Source organism: Xenopus laevis, chromosome 9_10S (genome assembly GCF_017654675.1).
Source record: "Xenopus laevis strain J_2021 chromosome 9_10S, Xenopus_laevis_v10.1, whole genome shotgun sequence".
NCBI lineage: Eukaryota > Metazoa > Chordata > Amphibia > Anura > Pipidae > Xenopus > Xenopus laevis.
This window is the reverse complement of record NC_054388.1, coordinates 15,179,407-15,200,593: the sequence shown is the minus strand read 5'-3', so window position 1 is coordinate 15,200,593 and position 21,187 is coordinate 15,179,407. Positions and strand designations below refer to the sequence as shown.

Sequence of the window (21,187 nt, the reverse complement as noted above, 5' to 3'; positions counted from 1 at the left end):
ACATTCTGACGAATCCAATATGGGTAAATAAGTGTTTCTACTGCAAACTGCCAAACTGCAAAGCAATGCTGAACGCAACGGTTTTTTATCAAATTTCTGAAAATCCGTCACAAAGCTTGAAGTTTTACCCCCATTATATGCCCCACATTTCGTAACTTACAGCATAAAACATCCTAAATATGAACGCAGGGGTCTACTGAACACTTTGATATGCCAATGCATAGATATACCAACTAATGTGGCGCACAGACCCCCAAATGACAATAGTGTATATACATTTTCACGGCTGACGCGCTGGAGATGCTGCAATATAAGCACCTGGTGTGTGTATTATGCAACATTAGACCCCCTAACAGTACAGAGACCCCAGAAACCATATATTTCAGAAAGTACACATTCTGACGAATCCATATGGGAAATAAGTGTTCTACTGCAAACTGCCAAACTGCAAAGCAATGCTGAAACGTAACGGTTTTTATCAAATTTCTGAAAATCGTCACAAACGTGAATTTTACCCCATTATATGCCCCACATTTCGTAACTTATCAGCATAAAACATCCTAAATATGAACGCCAGGGGTCTACTGAACACTTTGATGCCCAATATGCATAGATATACCAAACTATGTGGCGCACAGAGACCCCCAAATGACAATAGTGTATATACATTTTCACGGCTGACGCGCTGGATGCTGCAATATAAGCACCTGGTGTGTGTATTATGCAACATTAGACCCCCCTAACAGTACAGAGACCCCAGAAAACCATATATTTTCAGAAAGTACACATTCTGACGAATCCAATATGGGTAAATAAGTGTTTCTACTGCAAACTGCCAAACTGCAAAGCAATGCTGAACGTAACGGTTTTTATCAAATTTCTGAAAATCGTCACAAAGCTTGAATTTTACCCCATTATATGCCCCACATTTCGTAACTTATCAGCATAAAACATCCTAAATATGAACGCCAGGGGTCTACTGAACACTTTGATGCCCAATATGCATAGATTATACCAAACTATGTGGCGCCACAGAGACCCCAAATGACAATAGTGTATATACATTTTCACGGCTGACGCGCTGGCTGCTGCAATATAAGCAGCCGGTGTGTGTATTATGCAACATTAGACCCCCTAACAGTACAGAGACCCCAGAAAACCATATATTTCAGAAAGTACACATTCTGACGAATCCAATATGGGTAAATAAGTGTTTCTACTACAAACTGCCAAACTGCAAATCAATGCTGAACGTAACGGTTTTTATCAAATTTCTGAAATCGTCACAAAGCTTGAATTTTACCCCATTATATGCCCCACATTTCGTAACTTATCAGCATAAAACATCCTAAATATGAACGCCAGGGGTCTACTGAAACACTTTGATGCCCAATATGCATAGATATACCAAACTATGTGGCGCACAGAGACCCCCAAATGACAATAGTGTATATACATTTTTCACGGCTGACGCGCTGGCTGCTGCAATATAAGCATCCGGTGTGTGTATTATGCAACATTAGACCCCCCTAACAGTACAGAGACCCCAGAAAACCATATATTTTCGGAAAATACACATTCTGACGAATCCAATATGGTAAATATGTGTTTCTACTGCAAACTGCCAAACTGCAAAGCAATGCTGAACATAACGGTTTTTATAAAATCTCTGAAAATTGTCAGAAAGCTTGAATTTACCCCATTATATGCCCCACATTTCGTAACATATCAGCATAAAACATCCTAAATATGAACGCCAGGTGTCTACTGAAACACTTTGATGCCCAATATGCATAGATATACCAAACTATGTGGCGCACAGAGACCCCCAAATGGATATATAGTAGATAAAATTTACAAGGCAAAACAAAATAAGGCAGTAAAGAGTGAAATGCAAAAAAATCCAATAAAACCACAAAAATCAATGTTTTTTTTCCAGACTAGTGTTATCGGCCGTCAGAATCACAGTTTGAATATTCAAGCTGGGCCAAACAGGTTATACGGCTAGAAACAAGTGAACACAACATATGCAGAGCTGAAAATGCAATAAAATGGCTAAAAAATTCTATAAAATGGCTAAAAATGCACCAAAATACCCCAAATTGCAATATAATCACCGAAACAACATACAAAAGATATTGCACAGTACGGTTAGCGAATACGCTATTCTTAATGGCAATAAAACATTTTTTTCAGGCCAAAAAAAGAGACGATGCGATAAGAAAAAAAAAAAAAAAAGCCACAATGCCATGTATGTGCGTGTGTGTACAAATGGTAAATTACATGTTATGTGCGCGTGTGTGCGTGTGCACGTGTATGTAAGTGCAGTGAGTGTAATTGACCCCCCCCCAATCCCCAAAAATGTATCTGTAAGTGTGTGTAAGTGTGAATCTAAGTGTGTATTACTGTAATAAGTGTGTGTTGGTGTGTTTGTGTGTGTAATTGTTGCACTAACCTGAAAAAGTCGCTGGAGACTGTTGCAGACGATCAGCAAGAGCCCCTGGAAGAGATCTGCGACGTGGTTCCTGTCTCTGTGCTGTGGGGGCGGAGATCGACGGCTCAGTGTAGGCTGCAGCAGCAGGACACGTAAAGTAACACGTGCCTGCTGCCGCTTTTGGGGCCCCTGGGCGATCGTGCCCCAGGGGCCACTCGATCCCCTGCTCTGCTCGTTGCCTAGGGGCAGGGGATCGAAGCGGAACAGAGCGAGCGGCTCTAACAGCCGCTCCTCCGCTCCACAACCCGGAAGTGCTGCAGAACGTAGAATCTACGTTCTGTGGCATTTCAAGTTACTTTTCCACAGAACGTAGATTCTAGGTTCTGTGGCACTTAAAGGGTTAAACAGAAATGAGATACAAATACTGTAATCCCATTTTCTGTATCGCTTTTAATCCACATTATAGAGAGATCCAATCCTGTTTAGCTAGGTATTGAGTATTTTATCTACAGTTATTCCTGGACACTAACCCTAGGGCAGAGGTGCCCAAAAGGTAGATCAGGATCTATTAGTAGACCTTTAGCTGGTGATCAGTAGATCTCAAGACACTGTCAACCAACAGCTTGACTAAATCACCCTCCTATATTTCATGTTTATCATGATATTTATTATGTTAAAGGAAGGAAAGTTAAAAACTAAGTAAGCCTTATAAGAAAGGGCCACCTAAATATACCAGTAAACCATCAAAGTAATGCTGCTGCTGAGTCCCCTGTCAAAAAAAAACCACTGCATTTCTTTCCTTCTGTGTACACATGGATTTCTGTATCAGACTTCCTGCCTTCAGCTTAAACTTCCTTGCCCCGGGCAAGAGCATGCTCAGTTTGCTCTCCCCCCCCCCCCCCGCCCTCCCTTCTCTGCTGTAATCTGAGCCCAGACCTATAAGTGAGCAGGGAAAGACTCAGGCAGGAAGTGATGTCACACCAAGCTAATAATGCAGCTGCTATCCTAAACAAACAGAGAGCTTCTACATATATATATATATATATATATATATATATATATATATATATATATATATTCTCTCCTGTAATCTGAGCCCAAAGCTATAAGTGAGCAGGGAAAGACTCAGGCAGGAAGTGATGTCACACCAAGCTAATACTGCAGCTGCTATCCTAAACAAACAGAGAGCTTCTACACATATATATATACATATATACATATATATATATATATATATATATATATATATATATATATATATATAGCATTCTAGCTTGCACTATTGCAGCTAATCTATTGCCAATAAAATGCCTCCGTAGCTATCCATCTCCTTTAAGATTACCTGAGAAATATTGTTTTTATGAATGTAGAAGTATGGGCACTCCTGCCCTAGGGTATCATTTAAGAAATTCCAATACACGAGGATAGAGACCTTCTTGTGAGCTTGTTCAGATGTGGGGGAAAAAAGAGATGCATTTACTCACCATAAAAATTATTCTTTCTCCTCCAAAACAACAGGGGAAGTGTTAGAGCTGAAAGTAAAGATCACATTTACATGGGGGGGTTCTGAGCTACTTACTGGCATACGACCATGGGTCGCAGTATATGAGTCAGACTAAAAGTGAGATATAGGGAACATAGGTCTAAAAGAGTGATAAATTGTATGGTTTCTCAAAATGCAGATTCATAGGGAACTATAGTGATGAGAATTGGACACATTATTAGCTACAAACCCTGCTCATAATGAAATGTCTGATTTTTTAATGATTTAAACATAAGGTGTGTATTTATATATTCTAATGTTGTCAATATATTGGAATATTACCTTTTCAGGTGGTTTATTCGTATTGTTTCGCGTGTGCTTATTATATCGACTTATTTTTGGTTTTACTTTGCCACTATTTTTCCTCATTATCCTTATCCTTACCCAATCTTTACTGCTGAGAACTTTCACCACAAGAGATGAACTTCTCCAAAGAGCCCACTGGCACATAAACAAAGACTGATTATTTCCAGGGATTTGGGCAGAATGGGAGAGAATATGTGTGGAATAGTAAGGCATCACATGGAAATATAATTACTACTTGGCCCAATTCTACCTACCTAGAATAATTCCAGGGACCTTAGATTGTAAGTGCACTGGAACAGGAACAGATGGCAATATGATAGGGACCTTAGATTGTAAACTTACAGGGTGAGGAACTGATAGGATTGTGATAGGGATTTTCGATTATAAGCTTCACTGGGACAGGGACCTTAGATTGTAAACTCTCAGGGGCAGGGATTGATAGTAATGTAATAGAGGGCAAAGATTGTAAGCTCACTAGGGCAGGGTAGATGGGTTATGTGATAAGGGCCTTAGACTGAAAGCTCCACTAGGCATGATGGGAATGGAATAGGTACCTTAGATTGTAAGCTCACTGGTGCAGGGAGAGATGCAAATGTGATAGGGACCTAGAATTACTACATCACTGGGGCAGAGGCTTATGGAAATGTGATAGGGTCCTTAAATTGTAAGTGCCAATGGGCAGAGATAAGTGGGAATGTGATAGGGAACTTATAGATTGTAAACTCCACTGGGCAGGGACTAGTGGGAATGTGATAGGGATCATGGATTGTAAGCTCCACTAGGCATAGACTAATGGGAATGAGATAGGGGCCTTCAAGCTTTTTGGGATAAGGACCGATGGGAATGTTATACAGACTATAGATTGTAAGCTTCACTGGACAAGGACTAGTGGGAATGTGACAGGGAATTAGACTGTAAACTCCACGGGGGCAGGCGCTGATTTCAGATTGTAAACTTCACTGGGGCAGGGACAGGAAGAAATGTATACTTGCCAAAATGTATATTTCCCTCCTGTATTTCTACTGCTTCTGCTACTAGTAGGACAGTGGAGAAAAAAAAGCTTTAATAGTTTATCACCCTATTTGCGTACTGTGATAAAGTTACCTCTCTGTGAATTTTATATCCATCACTGGTGTGTCCTGTGTTTTCCTGCCCCCACTAGGACTGGGAGAGGCTGTTAGTTGTGTTCTCTGGATCTGCTCTTCCACCGTGTCCTTACAAGGCAGTAGAGGGGTCGAAGTAGAGGGACGGTTCAGCCCTCAGTGTTAGTACCCCCAATTTCTTGGCTTCATGGTCTTGAGTGCTGTTGGTCCTGTAAAGCCTTCCTCCTCTGTTTGACTGGACTGGCTGGAAGGAAACACAGTGTCTTTGAACCAAACTGTTGCCCTGTTAGATACCCATTATTAGTATTACATTTGGAGTGGATAGCCTCCTATACATAACTAGTGACTTCCTGGACCTAGTACAGTAGGGGGGCATTACTACCTGTATCTAGTAGAACTGTGTCTAGTAATCAAGGGATTAGTATTAACTGGTTGCCCTGAGGAGTGACAATGCATTGGATTATCACAAGTTGCACCTGCCCTGGCTATGTGATTTATATAATCCCTACCCTCCCTTTCATGTTTACCAGACATAGTCCATGGTCAAAGGATTCCACCTTGGCACAAAGTTTAGAGCTTGTGAATTCAATTTGTTTGCTCAGAGAAATGTGATCCCGGGGGGGGGGGGGGCAAGAGGAGCTGAAGGAACCAAAGTTCATGTATAAAAGCCAACATATCAGCCATGCCTTATACACCAGATATGCAACATGGGGGGTTTCTAGGCCAAACCAAAGAGCACAGGTAGCATTTCTAGAAAATCTCTTCATTTAAAGCAGGGCATTTGAATCTGTATGTGGTGGGTCACCACGACCCCCAAAAATAAAGTGAGATTTCTTTTTGCAGTAGATCATGGTACCTATAGGGACATTGATAATTATTTCTAGGAATCTTGACTCCTAAAAAATATTCAGGATTATAGGCATCCTATTCAAAAAGGTGAAAGGACTTTATTGTTTTACTGAAGGATCTGTACTGAAGCAGGTGCCTAGTGTAGACAGTAGGGATGCACCGAATCCAGGATTTGGTTCCGGATTCGGCCTTTTTCAGCAGGGATTCGCCCAGGATTCGGCCGAATCCTTCTGCCCGGCCGAACCAAATCCTAAATTGCATATGCAAATTATGGGCGGGGAGGGAAATCACGTGACTTTTTGTCACAAAACAAGGAAATAAAAATGTTTTCCCCTTCCCACCCCTAATTTGCATATGCAAATTCAAATTCGGTTCGAAATTCGGCCGAATCTTTCACAAAGGATTCGGGGGTTTGGCCAAATCCAAAATAGTGGATTCGGTGCATCCCTAGTAGACAGAAACATACTGTATAAGATAGGGGCAATTTTATGGCAAAGTCGTTACTAACAGCAACTTTTTGTTCACGGATCCGCACACACACACAAATTTCTGCAGTGGGGAAAGTGCCCCCTCTTTATTAATTTACATCACCACCAACATCAACGTTTTGGGGAGTACAACCTCCCTTCATCAGGATGTAATTACAAATGTGACAAACACCTTTATAAGTATAACCCCGCCTCTTCCCTCTTGATCACAAAATCAGGTAGGGGCAATTTTATGGCACAGTCCTTACTAAGTTATTAACAACTACTCATTACCAGGAGCTGGGGGTGGTTATTCAGAGCTCCTATTCAGAGGGGCTTCTCAAAGCAGCTGTGTGCAAGCGCCTTTTCCTATTTAAACAGCCCCAGCTAGTGGCAAATATAGGGTCGGGTATCCGAATATTCCCAAAGATGGTGTCAGGGAATTCATTAGGTTGATTCATTTTGAGGAGTAGGCATGTGGCTGAGCTGGGATATTGAGGGAGAGTAGGAGTGTAAATGAGCTGGGATAGTGAAGGAGAGAGTAGAAGTGTGGCTGAGCTGAGAAAGTAGGGGTGTGGCTGAGCTGGGATAGTGAGGGAGTGCGGTAATTTAGTATATTCCAGAGCAGGTTCTAAAAATATATATATATATATAAAAATAAGAAAGAGTGAGCGACACCTTCCTTACAATAGTAAGGCCTATAACCCAGGCTGCTTAGAGTATCATGTGGGGAGGCCACTTCTGGTAGAAAAGAGGCTGCTTAGAGTTGCTTAGTCTTTTTCACACACTCTCAGCACAGGAACAGGAAGAAGAGAACATGTGACCAGCTGCTGTCCCTAGCTTAAGGTGACAGCGCAATATATTACAATTAGTATCCCCCAGTCAGTTACTTGCCCAACCTGGGAGGGGCAGTGGCATCTTGAGGAGCTGAGGGAATGGACAACAGTCCAGGCCTCTGTTCTTACATCAAGCTAGTTCAGCTCTCTGTATTACCAACCTGTGGAAAGTGCTGCAGCTCCCCTATCATTTAGTTCCCCTATAGTGACACATATATAAGGGGGAGAATAAAAGTGCAGGAAAATTGACGTCTTGTACTTTCAAGCAGAAACTAAAGAACTATTCTCGTTCTTGAATCTGCATACAAGGTTTGCCCCAAGCTGGTAGCACTAATTGTGCCCTAGAGCTTGACGTTCTATTTCACAGGTAGTGACCTTTCCAAGCAGAAAGTTGGCACCAAACCATCAAGTTCCCAGGGCTGACACCTCCTCTGCTTTATATGCCCCAGATGAATTGTGTGGTAACTGGTATATATATTTAAGTCAATTTTGTCCTTTTACATCTCTTGCCTTGAACCACCATTTCGTGATGGTCTTTGTGCTGCCTCAGAGATCACCTGACCAGAAATACTACAACTCTAACAAGAAGTGTGGAAGCAAAAGACAGAACTCTGTCTGTTAATTGTGACCTAAGAAGTATAGCTTGTTTGGTATGTTTATGTGCACCGTGAATCATACGATCCCAGGAGACGGGCCCTTAATTTTTGAAATGGCCGTTTTCTATTTATGATTACCCAATGGCACATACTACTAAAAAAATATATTATTATGAAAATTGTTTATTTACATGAAGAAGGGTTTAACATGAGCGGTTTTATGCAATAAAAAATACCTTGTTTGAGGGGTATAGTTTTCCTTTAACTGGGCCTTGGTACCTTCTGTTCAGGTATAAGAGCAGGACTATGCAATTCTCTCAAAGTTTGGTACATAATAGAAAGGCATGTGGGCTGAATTCAAGGTCATTCATTAGGTTATCTGCATCTTAGGGAGGTATGGAAGATATGTCATATATAAGGCATCCCCCTACTTCACTATGGGGTTCTGCAACTATAGAAACACACAAGCTGCAAATCAATGAATACACCAAGCTAACCAAGTATTGAATACCAATATTCGTGTACATAGCATCAAGTATTGGGGTTAGCATGAAAAACCAGCGCTAAATCAGCTTCCATCCTCTACAAGATGACATTTTGAAGTCAGAATACCCTGTCTCTTCTCATTTACATAAATACAATGGAAACGAGAGGCACTACTGTGCAGCACTACTGAAAGCCACACTAGAGGCTACATGTGCAATTGACTGGTGGAAGGAACCAGACAAACCCAAGACAAAAGTTGAGCAGGCAATTGACAAACTTTACATTTCCACAGTTTATTACAGGGCATAATAAAAACATAAGTATTCACATACAGGGAGACCTAAAAACAGGCCCCTCCAGGCCATATAATATAGTATTCACATAACCCCCCCAATGAGCAGATCTTTGCCCGGATTCATGCCACTATTTAAAGGACACTTGTTTGTACAATAGACTGTATGGTCCAGGGCATGAATAGTTAACCACCACCCAAAATCTGGATTTGCCTTAGTACAGGGAGCACATCAGCACTTAAACCTGTCCGAGAAGTTAGGGGATGTGGGGACAGTAAGTGGGACGTCACTGGCTTTAACTTTCACAGCTTTGAACTTCCTGATAGGCTGTGCCTTGTGCACGTGAAACACAGGAGAGAAAAAAAAAATAGTTTACTATTTGTGTACAGTTCATACCATGTGCCCCCCGCAGCAGTCAGTGCAGTTCATTCTTTATGGGTGTGTTGGGTACCAATGAGTACAAGGTTAGTGGTTCATGGACAAATCAGAATTCACATGAGTTGGTTTAAACAAGGCCATTGGATGGCAAACCATCACTACACCTAACAAAGTATTGGCTTACCCTGCCTCTGCAGCATGCACAGTTATGCACTTACCAGCTCTTGCCTCAACTGATTGATCTCTTCCCTTTCTTCCTCTTCCCGTTGCTTCCCGAGCTTCCTTCTCTGCCAAGCACTTCTCAAACTCCTGGCGATCCTTGGCCCTTTTTGCTGTAGCCAGCTCAAAGCCTTCTTGAATCATGGAACCAGAAAGGCTATCTACATTTAAAAAAGAGAGAAAGATGCAGCTGGAACATGGGCAAGCAGTCAATGGCTATGATAGGAAACGCTCATAACAAGACAGATCAATGCCATGCTGTGGTCAACTCCAAAGTTACAAATCTAAATTTTTAGCCACATGGGTAAAATACTGCTCCTCCAACGTAATGAACTATACAGAGGCATGACCAGCACCATCATACCAACCAGTGAGCCTGCCCACCTTAAATGGGTACTGGCCCAGAATACATAGTATTGCAAGATGCAACCATGGAGGATGTTCAGATTCACAATTTAGCTTAGGAAAGCCACACTTTTTCCTGATAGTCTGTTAAAGGAGACATTTTATACAAATCTTTTAAAATAATACCCCCTTCAGTGCAAAGTGCAGTGATGCAAAAACAACCTTAAAAAGAAAACCCCTCTGAAAAACCATTATGTAAGAGCAGATGAGATACTCTAGGTTGAAATGAAGAATGGAGTGTCTATTCTCCCACAGTATTCCCTCACCTTTTCTTTATTTTGTTTCACTGTTCTCTCTTTGTTATCTACCTCTCACTCTGATCCAGTTCACTTTTCCCTTTCTGTGCCGTTGGATTTTTTTCTCATGCACCCCTGCCCTCCCTTATTGACAACAAAGATAGAAGAGGCCTATAATGATCCTTGGTGGTCAGAGGGGCTACAAGCCAAATGACACAATGACATAAATAAACCTGCCATGAGAATTTGCAGTGCAGTTCCATTCAGGTGTTTCTCAATGGTGTGTCTCCCGGTCTGCTAAAGCTGTGGTAATATAAAGCATTTGACTTCCGGTCAGATTGGGTGCTATTCTTATGCAAATCCTCAGGACTCTCCATTTAGAAAAGTGTGGGATCCGACCTGAAGTCAAATGGTTATTGCAGGTTAAGCAGACAGGGAGACAACAGAAAAACAATGGGTAGATTTCTTCTTGTTTATCTGACAGCTTGGACTGTGATGATTCCAGGTGAAATTCCGGAATCTAGTGCAACACAACAGTTCATTATATATTCATTACTTTAGGACACTTCCGTTTTTGGTGTTACTGTTCCTTTAAGTCTGTTAATTTTTCCTTCAGCCTTGGCCCCTTCATGAGTAGTTGGAGGTGATCAACCTTTCCTCTGGGCCAGACTCTTCAGTTAGTAGTTTATGATTTGATGGAGGTGGTACCAAATGCAGAGGAGTTGCTGGTTAATCATTGCATCCAAAGTTACTCAGGCATTGATGAACCATGAAAAATCTGAGGGCCTTTGAGCCATGCAAAGTAAGTCATGGTTGACCTTTGAAAGTTGCTAGTAGTCCCAGATGAAGTTAATTGTATGGTCAAATTTGGTAAGAGATAATGCCAAGGATAACAAATATGGTATCTAACGTCTCTTTACAAAGGTCCAGTATTGGAAGGACAGGAGACAGACTTATTTAGAAAGAATTAAGCCAAATTTTCATGTTGTATTGGATCTGGGAAATATAGTTACTCTCACTAATATGTACACACCTGCTCCAGATATGGCAACTTTCATGGAATGCTCATTTTTCTTGAGACTCTCTAGCATTTCCTTCTGAAGCACTTGCATTTTCCCAAGCTCTTGTTCTACTGAATTTTTAGACTTCGCCAGAATGTTCCTCCTGCTGAAAAAAAAAATCTGTATGACTTATGGAAATAGTGACAAAGAACAGTTTTAAATAAAACAGCCTTTATTGGTGCAAGGGGATTACAGCAACGTTTCAGACCATGCGGACTTTTATCAAGCGGGTCCTTTATCAACTGCGGGTGCTGGACTCACTTCTTTGTCAGTATTGCCAGTGGAAAGTGGCCATTGGAGGACGTGCACCCAACTAAGGAAGAAAGTGAAAGTCGTGATGACTACTAGTCTGCTAATTGACTTATGGAAATAGGTCACGGACCCTTGTCCACTCTAAGGTTGAACAACACTATGGTAAGTTTACAGTGCAAATCATGAAGGCAGGGCAGTGCTGAGCTAGTGCTACAGTATCCCTACAACTTGCTTCATGGGAAAATAGGTTTACCTCCTTAGGTTACCTACAGTTTATTAGCTATAAAAGAAAAGAAACATTAGCCAATCAGGGGCACATCCTGTTGTGTCAAGAGTCCCAACCTATCATAAAAGGTCCCTATTGCTGTGTCACACTATTGCTATCAGTTATCTACTGCTGAGATTAACACTCAGTGGCTGGCACAGCGCAGACATACTTCAGTACAGTTGGAGTTGAGGGCATGGTCAGTTGGGCTTTCGGTTTTGGAGAGGTGGTGCCATGATGGCTGCTTGTGGGTTGGCCCCTGATTACTGGAGCGTGTCTATCTTTAGTACTGGATCTGCAAAAGAAAGTAGTAGAAAATCAGTGCACCCCTTACGCCAACAGTCACATCTTTTTAGCGCCGTCTCTCAAGAAGAATACGAAGTCAAACTTGCACTGGCAGAAACACACAACACAGTAGATTCTAAGCCAGTGCTGGATGGATGTAAGCAGGGGGACCAGAGACCACGATGAGAGTATAATTTGTCTGCGTATGTAATATGAGCGAAGTACATTGATGACTATGTGAGGTAATCAATTGCAAGTTAACAGCAAAGTACCATGATGGACATGGATTTAATTTAAAACTCCGCTGCACAAGAAATTTCCCAGTTTCCTGCAAGTAAGCAGCCAGGGTTACTGGGCTCCTGCAAAGAATGGAAACAAATCATTCCTAAAGAATTGAAAATGTGGTCACTGGGGATGATGCAGTTTCATTAGCCTATAGGCATACGTACCCTTTTCGTTTTTTGCATGGTGAGTATATAGATTGTGCGGTCTCTTTTTCCAGATGCATTATGAGGATCTTCTGCCGATGTTTCTTAGACATCCGCCTGGCAGACCTGTTGTAGGGAGAGACGGTGATAGCAGAGATAAATGAGAAGAGCCAGATAAGTTATGACATGGCAGAAACATTCCAGTCAATAGGATTTCACTGTCTTAAAGGGAAACAACACCCCTAAACATTATAGGTCTCGAAAGATAAAATAGCCCTTATGTGAAAATGCTTCATCTAAATATGCAGAAGCATTCTATCCATTGATTGGACGATGGAGCCCTTTGTACTCCCACATTTTTTCCTGTTAGTCAAAGCCACCTGAAAAAAAATAACGCAGTTCTCGGGAATCACTAAGGCCATCATAAAATGGGGGCTCAATGCCGACGGGTAATATTACACATATTACAGACCAATTGAAGCATCACAATTCCATATAAAGTATGGCACTCGGAGAATTAAGCGTGCATGCAAATGGTATCAAACTATTTCTCCATAAAGTCAACCCAACTAACTGAATAAATTAGACAAGCTGAAAATAGCTGTGGCATTGCTTCTTTTAGCACAACCAACAGAAATGCATTCAACTCAATCCACTAATGGCTCAGAATTATCTAAACCAGTGTCGGACTGGCCCACAGGGATACCGGGAAAACTCCCGGTGGGCTCAGGTGTCAGTGGGCCCTCATGCTGCTAAACATTTGGCCTTTTCCATGGCCATTCCCTATTTTTATCAGAACAAATAGGCTAAATATAGAAAAATAGAGTACAGTATGTAAAGAAAAGAGACTAGGAGAATAGAAGTTGAGTGAGGAGAGGAAGAAAAATAATGGGCCCCAGGTCTAAGATTAATTGGTGGGCCCTTGTCAAAGGTTTTTAGGTGGGCCCCTGGTGTCCCAGTCCGACACTGTCTAAACCTCCCAAATGGTCAAACATGCCAAAATGGGAGAGTAATTCTTTTTGTCCATCAATTTGTAATTCTTTGCTTCACTGCATATCTAACAATACTGTCAGCATCACTGGGCTCCTGTACCAATATAGAGCCAGTGGTCCCCTTCCAATAAACATGGGGATCTTAAATGAGATAAAGCATAAATAAAAATACCCCTCAAACTTGCTGGCACTGACAGATATGGTTTCACTCTGGGTTAAAAGAAATTCATATCCTATAGATGCTACAGTTCCTGCCTGTGTTTCAAATGAGCAGTGAGGTGCCTGCCAGAAGCACAGTAGGAGGAGGAGGAGGAGGATAGCCCATTACATCCCTGCTTTCACACAAGCAAATACAGGCTTCAGTTCCCTATCAGGTCACACCCTAAAATGTGTTTTTAATGCATTCAGGGAAATACAACCTGGAATTACAAAGGAGGCACAAGTAGAGTGTGGTCAAAGTAGGAGAATGAGGGGAGAATTAGGATGAGGATCAATAGCAGCTATGTTAGTTCAAAAACATTTCTGAAGGCATGTTCGGTGGCAACTTAAAGGGTATGGCCCTGGCCTAATTCTTTGCAGAGTCAAGCTCAGCGCACCATCCCATCTCTTTGTCCAGCCAACACCCCAAAAGCAAGTCTAACCAAAGCAAGTCAAACGCCCCATACTTCTTTAGAACATGCAAATATATTAGCACTGCACTCAGCACGGAGGTCCCTTACACTCCCAGCAGAAAAGCCTGAGTATTTGTCACTTACCAGCATTTACACAAGTCTCTGAAAGCGGTTTCTGGTCCGGGGGAATATTTTCTGCATTGGTCACTTGGTCTAAAGAACAGGAAATGGAGACAGATGACATGTGGCAGACAACTCAAATATATAAATCTGTCCCATGTTTTTGTCAGTGTGGTTTTATTGAGGTGTGCAAGAGAGCAGGACTGTTTCTCCCAGCCTAACATTGTCCATTAGAATTAATATTCCTTATCAAAGATACATGAGCTGAACCCCCACATCTCCTTACTGGGGTCCCACTTATCTAAACAGCATGTAAACACTTGCTGAACTTGCAGCCAATCACTATCAGGAAATAAACATAAAACGTGATTGGCTGTAAACTCACTTTCTAATTCTGGGATCAGAGGTGAGCGGAGCATTGATACAAGGGGGCATTAAGGGAAATAATGGCAGAAATTAAGGAAATCGCTATTTGAGTGTGACACTGGCTAGTGCCTGGGATATTAGCCTTGGTTTTGTGTATATTCTAATAGAAAATATCATTATGGGAGGAATGGGGAAACAGGCAGACTACAGACAACTCAGGATAAATACACAGAAGTACATCCTGGCATTTGGCCGCACAGACAACTGACAGTTAAATAACGGATTTCTCACTTTCATTTCTGGGATCAGAGGTAAGTGGATGCACAGCACACACTGGGAGACAATTTATGGAAAATAATGATATAAATGAAGAAAATCACTACTAAATTGAGTCACTAGGTGGCACCTGGGATATTAGCCTTGGTTTTGTCATTTTAATAGATTATAGGAGAGTTGGGGTTGGGGGAAGGAACAGGGATGCAGGGAGACTACACACCTGTCAGGCTAAATACAGAAAGTATAAAATAACATTTGGGATTCCAATTGCTTTATATTTAAAATAAGTATAAAATAATATTTGGGATTCCAATTGCTTTATATTTAAAATAAGTGCAAGTTAAGAAATAATAAAAAGTCTGAAATCTCCTATGTTAACATATAACGGGGTCACTATAGCAACATCTGGAGTGACATTTGCTGTTCAGGTTTCTCCTCTAATGCTATTAATATTTATATTTCTCTCTGTATCTCACTTTGTATATAACATTTACTTCTTAATAAAGCTGTTAAGGGAAAGTTAAGAAATTCTTAAGGGGAGAAGTCTGAAATCTCCCATGTTCCCATATAACAGGGGTCACTGACAGTGTTTGGAGTGACAGTTGACAGTTGGCCACTTGCTGTTCAGGTTTCTCCTCTAATGTTATTAATATTCATATTTCTCTCTGTATCTCACTTTGTATATAACATTTACTTATTAAAAAGCTTTTCAGTAAAAGTTAAGCAATTATTAAGGGCAAAAGTCTGAAATCCCCATGTTCCCATATAACAGGGGTCACCCAGTGTTTGGAGCGACAGTTGGCCACTTGCTGTTTCCCCTCCAATACTATTAATATCCATATTTCTCTTTAGACCTCACTTTGTATATAGAACTGACTTCTTAAAAAGCTTTAAAGGAAAAAGTTTTGGAGCTGCAACTTCCCAGTCACTGTTACTCATGTCCTGAATGTCCCAGCATCCCTTGTCACACCTGCAGCCTGTAGTCTTCTAGCTATTAATGAACTACAAATCCCAGCATCCCTTGTCAGACCTTTAGACTATAGTACAAATCCCAGCATCCCTTGTCAGACCTGTAGCCTATAGTACAACTCCCAGCATCCCTTGTCACACCTACAGCCTGTAGTTTTCTAGCTGTTACTGACCTAAAAATCCCAAAATCCCTTGTCAGACCTGCTGCCTATAATCTTGTTACTGTTACTGACCTACAAATCCCAGAATTCCTTGTCAGCCCTGCAGCTTGGGGTCTTCTAACTGTTACGGAACTACAAATCCCAGCATCCCTTGTCAGACCTGTAGCCTGTAGTACAAATCCCAGTATCCCTTGTCAGACCTGTAGCCTATAAACTTCTAAATGTTACTGACCTAAAAGTCCCAGCATCCCTTGTCAGACTTGCAGCCTGTGGTCTTCTTATTGTTACTGAACTGAACTACAAATCCCAGCATCCCTTGTCAGACCTGTAGCATATAGTACAAATCCCAGCATCCCTTGTCAGACCTGCCGATTGTAGTCTTCTAACTGTTACTGAACTACAAATCCCAGCATCCCGTGTCAGACCTGTCGCCTAAAGTACAAATCCCAGCATCCCTTGTCAGACCTGTAGCCTATAATCTTCTAAATGTTACTGACCTAAAAGTCCCAGCATCCCTTGTCAGACCTGTAGCCTGTAGTACAAATCCCAGCATCCCTTGTCAGACCTGTAGCCTGTAGTACAAATCCCAGCATCCCTTGTCAGACCTGCAGCTTGTGGTCTTCTAACTGTTACTGAACTACAAATCCCAGCATCCCTTGTCAGACCTGAAGCCTATAACCATCTAACTGTTACTGACCTACACATCCCAGCATCCCTTGTCAGACCTGTAGCCTATAGTACAAATCCCAGCATCCCTCGTCAGACCTGTAGCCTATAGTACCAATCCCAGCATCCCTTGTCATACCTGCAGCTTGTGGTCTTCTAACTGATACTGAACTACAAATCCCAGCATCCCTTGTCAGACCTGCAGCCTATAACCATCTAACTGTTACTGACCTACACATCCCAGCATCCCTTGTCAGACCTGTAGCCTATAGTACAAATCCCAGCATCCCTTGTCAGACCTGCAGCTTGTGGTCTTCTAACTGTTACTGAACTACAAATCCCAGCATCCCTTGTCAGACCTGCAGCTTTTGGTCTTCTAACTGTTACTGAACTACAAATCCCAGCATCCCTTGTCAAACCTGTAGCCTGTAGTACAAATCCCAGCATCCTTTGTCAGACCTGCAGCTTGTGGTCTTCTAACTGTTACTGAACTACAAATCCCAGCATCCCTTGTCAGACCTGAAGCCTATAACCATCTAACTGTTACTGACCTACACATCCCAGCATCCCTTGTCAGACCTGTAGCCTATAGTACAAATCCCAGAATCCCTTGTCAGACCTGTATCCTATAATCTTCTAACAGTACAGTTACTGACCTTCAAATCCCAGCATCCCTTGTCAGACCTGCAGCTTTTGGTCTTCTAACTGTTACTGAACTACAAATCCCAGCATCCCTTGTCAGACCTGCAGCTTTTGGTCTTCTAACTGTTACTGACCTACACATCCCAGCATCCCTTGTCAGACGTGTAGCCTATAGTACAACTCCCAGCATCCCTTGTCAGACCTGCAGCCTGTAGCACAAATCCCAGCATCCCTTGTCAGACCTGCAGCCTATAATCTTCTAACTGTTACTGTCCTACAAATCCCAGCATCCCTTGCCAGACCTGCAGCCTACAATCTTCTAACTGTTACTGACCTACAAATCCCAGCATCCCTTGTCAGACCTGTAGCCTATAGTACAAATCCCAGCATCCCTTGTCAGACCTGCAGCCTGTAGTACAAATCTCAGCATCCCTTGTCAGACCTGTAGCCTATAGCACAAACCCCAGCATCCCTTGTCAGACCTGCAACTTGTGGTCTTCTGTTACTGAACTACAAATCCCAGCATCCCTTGTAAGACCTGCAGCCTGTAGTACAAATCCCAGCATCCCTTGTCAGACCTGTAGCCTATAATCTTCTAAATGTTACTGACTTAAAAATCCCAGCATCTGTTGTCAGAGTTGCAGCATGTGGTCTTCTTATTGCTACTGAACTGAACTACAAATCCCAGCATCCCTTGTCAGACCTGTAGCATATAGTACAACTCCCAGCATCATTTGTCAGACCTGTAGCTTGTGGTCTTCTGTTACTGAACTACAAATCCCAGCATCCCGTGTCAGACCTACAGCTTGTGGTCTTCTAACTGATATTAAACTACAAATCCCAGCATCCCTTGTCAGACCTGCAGCTTGTGGTCTTCTACAAATTTAATTTCATTTCATTTAAAGGGGAACTTTGCTTTAATGCTGTTGAAGCAAAAGAAAAAACTGATGGTAAATTTTGTTTTTTGCCAGTGGAAATCAGATTTTAGAATTAATGGTCAGAATAAAAATAACAGATAAAACAGATAAACAATATATATAAGTTTAGGGTTTGTTTTTGTACAATGGGAGAATTGGTTGAGGGTGTGAATACTTATATAAGGCAGTGAATCCTGATATGTATAGCAGAGAGGACTGGTGCATGTGAGCTTACAATCTCTTCTTTCTTTCTGTTTCCCCACACAGTGAATTTTGCGAGCGACGAAGCGTTTTCACAGCGTTTTCGAAGCGATTTTCAGAGTGATTTTCCGAGTGATTTCACAGCGATTGTTTTAGAGATATTCAGTGATATTCCATCTGTTTTTGGCGTTTGGATATAACATCTTCCTTTGACGTCAGCTGATATCTCTTTATAACCCAACAGCTCTTTTAAGAGCTAAAAAACTTAGGCGCAATGCTATTCTGCGCCCCCTGGAGGAAGGTAAGTCAACTGCTACTGTTTTAGCTGAATTTAGGGTTTTGCTGAATAGAGAACAGGTACAGATAAAGTATAGAATGTAATAGACTCTTTCTCTTCTCCTTCAGCCACAGGCGGAATCCAGAACCCTCTCCGAGACTTATGAGGTGAGTAGAAAGGAGGGTAAAACACTCGCCGCTACTGCCGGAAGTGAGACATGTTTGTACCCTGGGGAATATTATGTTATCAATAAAATCCTTCTTTTTCTATTTTATTTTCCAGCCTCCTGATGGTCGGCTGACCAAGGATGTGCTTGTTGGAGTGGGCGGCACTGGAGACGTCTACAAGGTAAGTTACCAACCAATTCCTAGAGAGTAGGGGAACTGAACAAGATTGTGATCACTACACACAATCACACAATGATTTAGGCAGACATATCAAGCTTCTGGTTTGGGGGCTGCATTAGACCCTCTCTTTCCTACTTGTATATAAGTCAACCTTTCTGTCTGTATTACAGGGACGACACCATCGTAGAGGCGTGGTAGCGGTGAAGATCGCCAACATCAGCCGAGTACTGTATCTTTATAATTCCAATCACTATATATCAATCCTATTTGTGTAGATGTCTATGTGAACTAAAGGGATTTCTATTACTCCACTCCAGGATGAAGAGTCAGTCTGCAGGGAGCTGAAGTTTCTCCAGCAGTTCGGAGGCCACAAGAACATCGCCTCTTACTATGGAGCCTACTACAGGGCTCCACTCACGGAGTGCTCATCGGAGCTCTTGGAAGTAAGAAATGATTTACTGTATCGTGTTCATTCCTCTTGTGCCAAAACAATCTCCACTGGAAGTGACAGAATACATGACCTGAAATAATTTCTATATATTGCAGATTGTTTCTTGAATACTGTGGTGGAGGCTCTCTGTACAACTCATCAGTAAGACCAATGGCCAATCCCTGAAGGAGACCTGGATTGGCTATGTCTGCAAAGGAGGTTTTAAAGGTAAGGCCAGATTTACCTCTTAAGGACTCTTCTTTAATTGCATCAATTATATATACAATCTCTTTGTTGGGAATGTTTATAATCTTATAACCTACATCTCAATCTCCCCAGGGGCTGCACCACATCCACAAGACGGGGCCGTTCATAAAGACTCAAGAGCCCGAACATCATGCTCACAGAGACGGCCAAAGTGAAGATCAGTGAGTAAAACTTACAGTTATAAGAGGTAATGGATGGTGGGGAGCTTCTGTGAATATGGAGTCAGGGGGTTTCATATTCAGGTTTCTATCTTATGTGGTTTAACAAGTTATTTTCCATTAATGGATTCTATCTGTCATTTCAGTCGACTTTGGACACAGCTGGGACCTGGACCCGCAAACTGGGTTGTGCCCACGAAGCGGAAGGGACACCACATTGGATGGCACCCGAGGCCATAAGGCAGAAGGGCCACGCCTGGCGATACGACACCAAAGTATGTTGTACTTATAATACTTGTAACAACACGGAGCAGTTACTTATCAGTGTTAATGGGACATAGAAGCACGTTATTTTCTCATGGAGAGAAAAGAGTTTTCTGAAACGTTGGGTCTCTAAACTTTGTGCACAATGTGTCTGCTTTAATATATTTGCTCATTTGCATTGTGAAACTAGGTGTTTATGTACTGTAACTGCTATTGTTGTATATTTGCTGTATACACTTTTAATATATAATAAAGCATTTTTTTTACTTTACATATACCCATGGTGTGTTCATTTACTAGGGGGTGGCATTGGGCTATTTTAGAAGTTGTTTTCTGTTCTGTTTTAGCCATAATTGAGCTAAGGAGAATGGCATTTTTGCACCATGATAATATATGTATATGTTTCTAAAAGAAGAAGTGCAGCCTTTTTACTTAGATTTTATTAAACACCCACTAACCCAATTCTCTCCTTCTAATGCTCTTTGGTGTGTCTTTTTGCAGTGTGACATCCTGGTCCGCTGGGGATAACCGCCACGAAATGGCTAAGGAAAACCACGTAAGTGAATAAACAACATAGCTACTATTTAGACATTGAGCAGCAAAAGTTCTATATCAGAATGGGAGGATATTGGGGATGCTATTCCAGCAAAAAATAACTTTTCTATGATAAAAAATAAATAACTTTCTAACATGTTGATGAACCTGATGTATCATGTTTTTCAATTTCAGCATAACACAGGGCAAACCAGTTGAGGACTGAATAATTGAAGCCCAACCCCCCGAGCTTCAAACGAACACCTGGCTTGAGTCGTCCACTCGGTGTCAGAATAGACAGATAATACGCAAAATACAGTATACTCGGGTATAGCTAATGGTTAACTGGGAGGAGAAGGAGGAGGGAGAGAGAGAGGGGAGATAGATAATGATAACAGAAGCATATAATAGCTAGATGCGAGAGGGAAGAAAAATAATACGATAGATTAAGATAGATGATGAAAATAGACGATAGATAGATAGATAGACAGAGTAGACTCGCAAATATTATATATCTGGGTAAGCTAAGGTACTGGTAAAAGCTCTT

At 41.7% G+C, this 21,187-nt stretch overlaps 1 protein-coding gene across 2 annotated transcripts; it reads right to left on the bottom strand.

The window, feature by feature from the left end:
- Positions 1-3,819: 3,819 nt before the first annotated feature.
- On the bottom strand, positions 3,820-14,865 carry LOC121398880 (targeting protein for Xklp2-A-like). 2 transcript variants are annotated; one of them, XM_041578424.1, is made up of 7 exons: positions 14,190-14,865; positions 12,464-12,568; positions 11,902-12,024; positions 11,185-11,315; positions 9,510-9,671; positions 5,388-5,630; positions 3,820-3,966 (listed from the first exon to the last, which is right to left on the bottom strand). In XM_041578424.1, the coding sequence occupies exons 1-6, from the start codon at positions 14,387-14,389 to the stop codon at positions 5,572-5,574; spliced, it is 780 nt and encodes a 259-aa protein (XP_041434358.1). In that variant the 5' UTR covers positions 14,390-14,865; the 3' UTR covers positions 3,820-3,966; positions 5,388-5,571. The 2 variants fall into 2 exon arrangements, with proteins under 2 accessions (XP_041434358.1, XP_041434357.1); XM_041578423.1 differs by having other exon boundaries at positions 3,896-3,966; positions 11,185-11,318; positions 14,190-14,860.
- Positions 14,866-21,187: the final 6,322 nt, after the last annotated feature.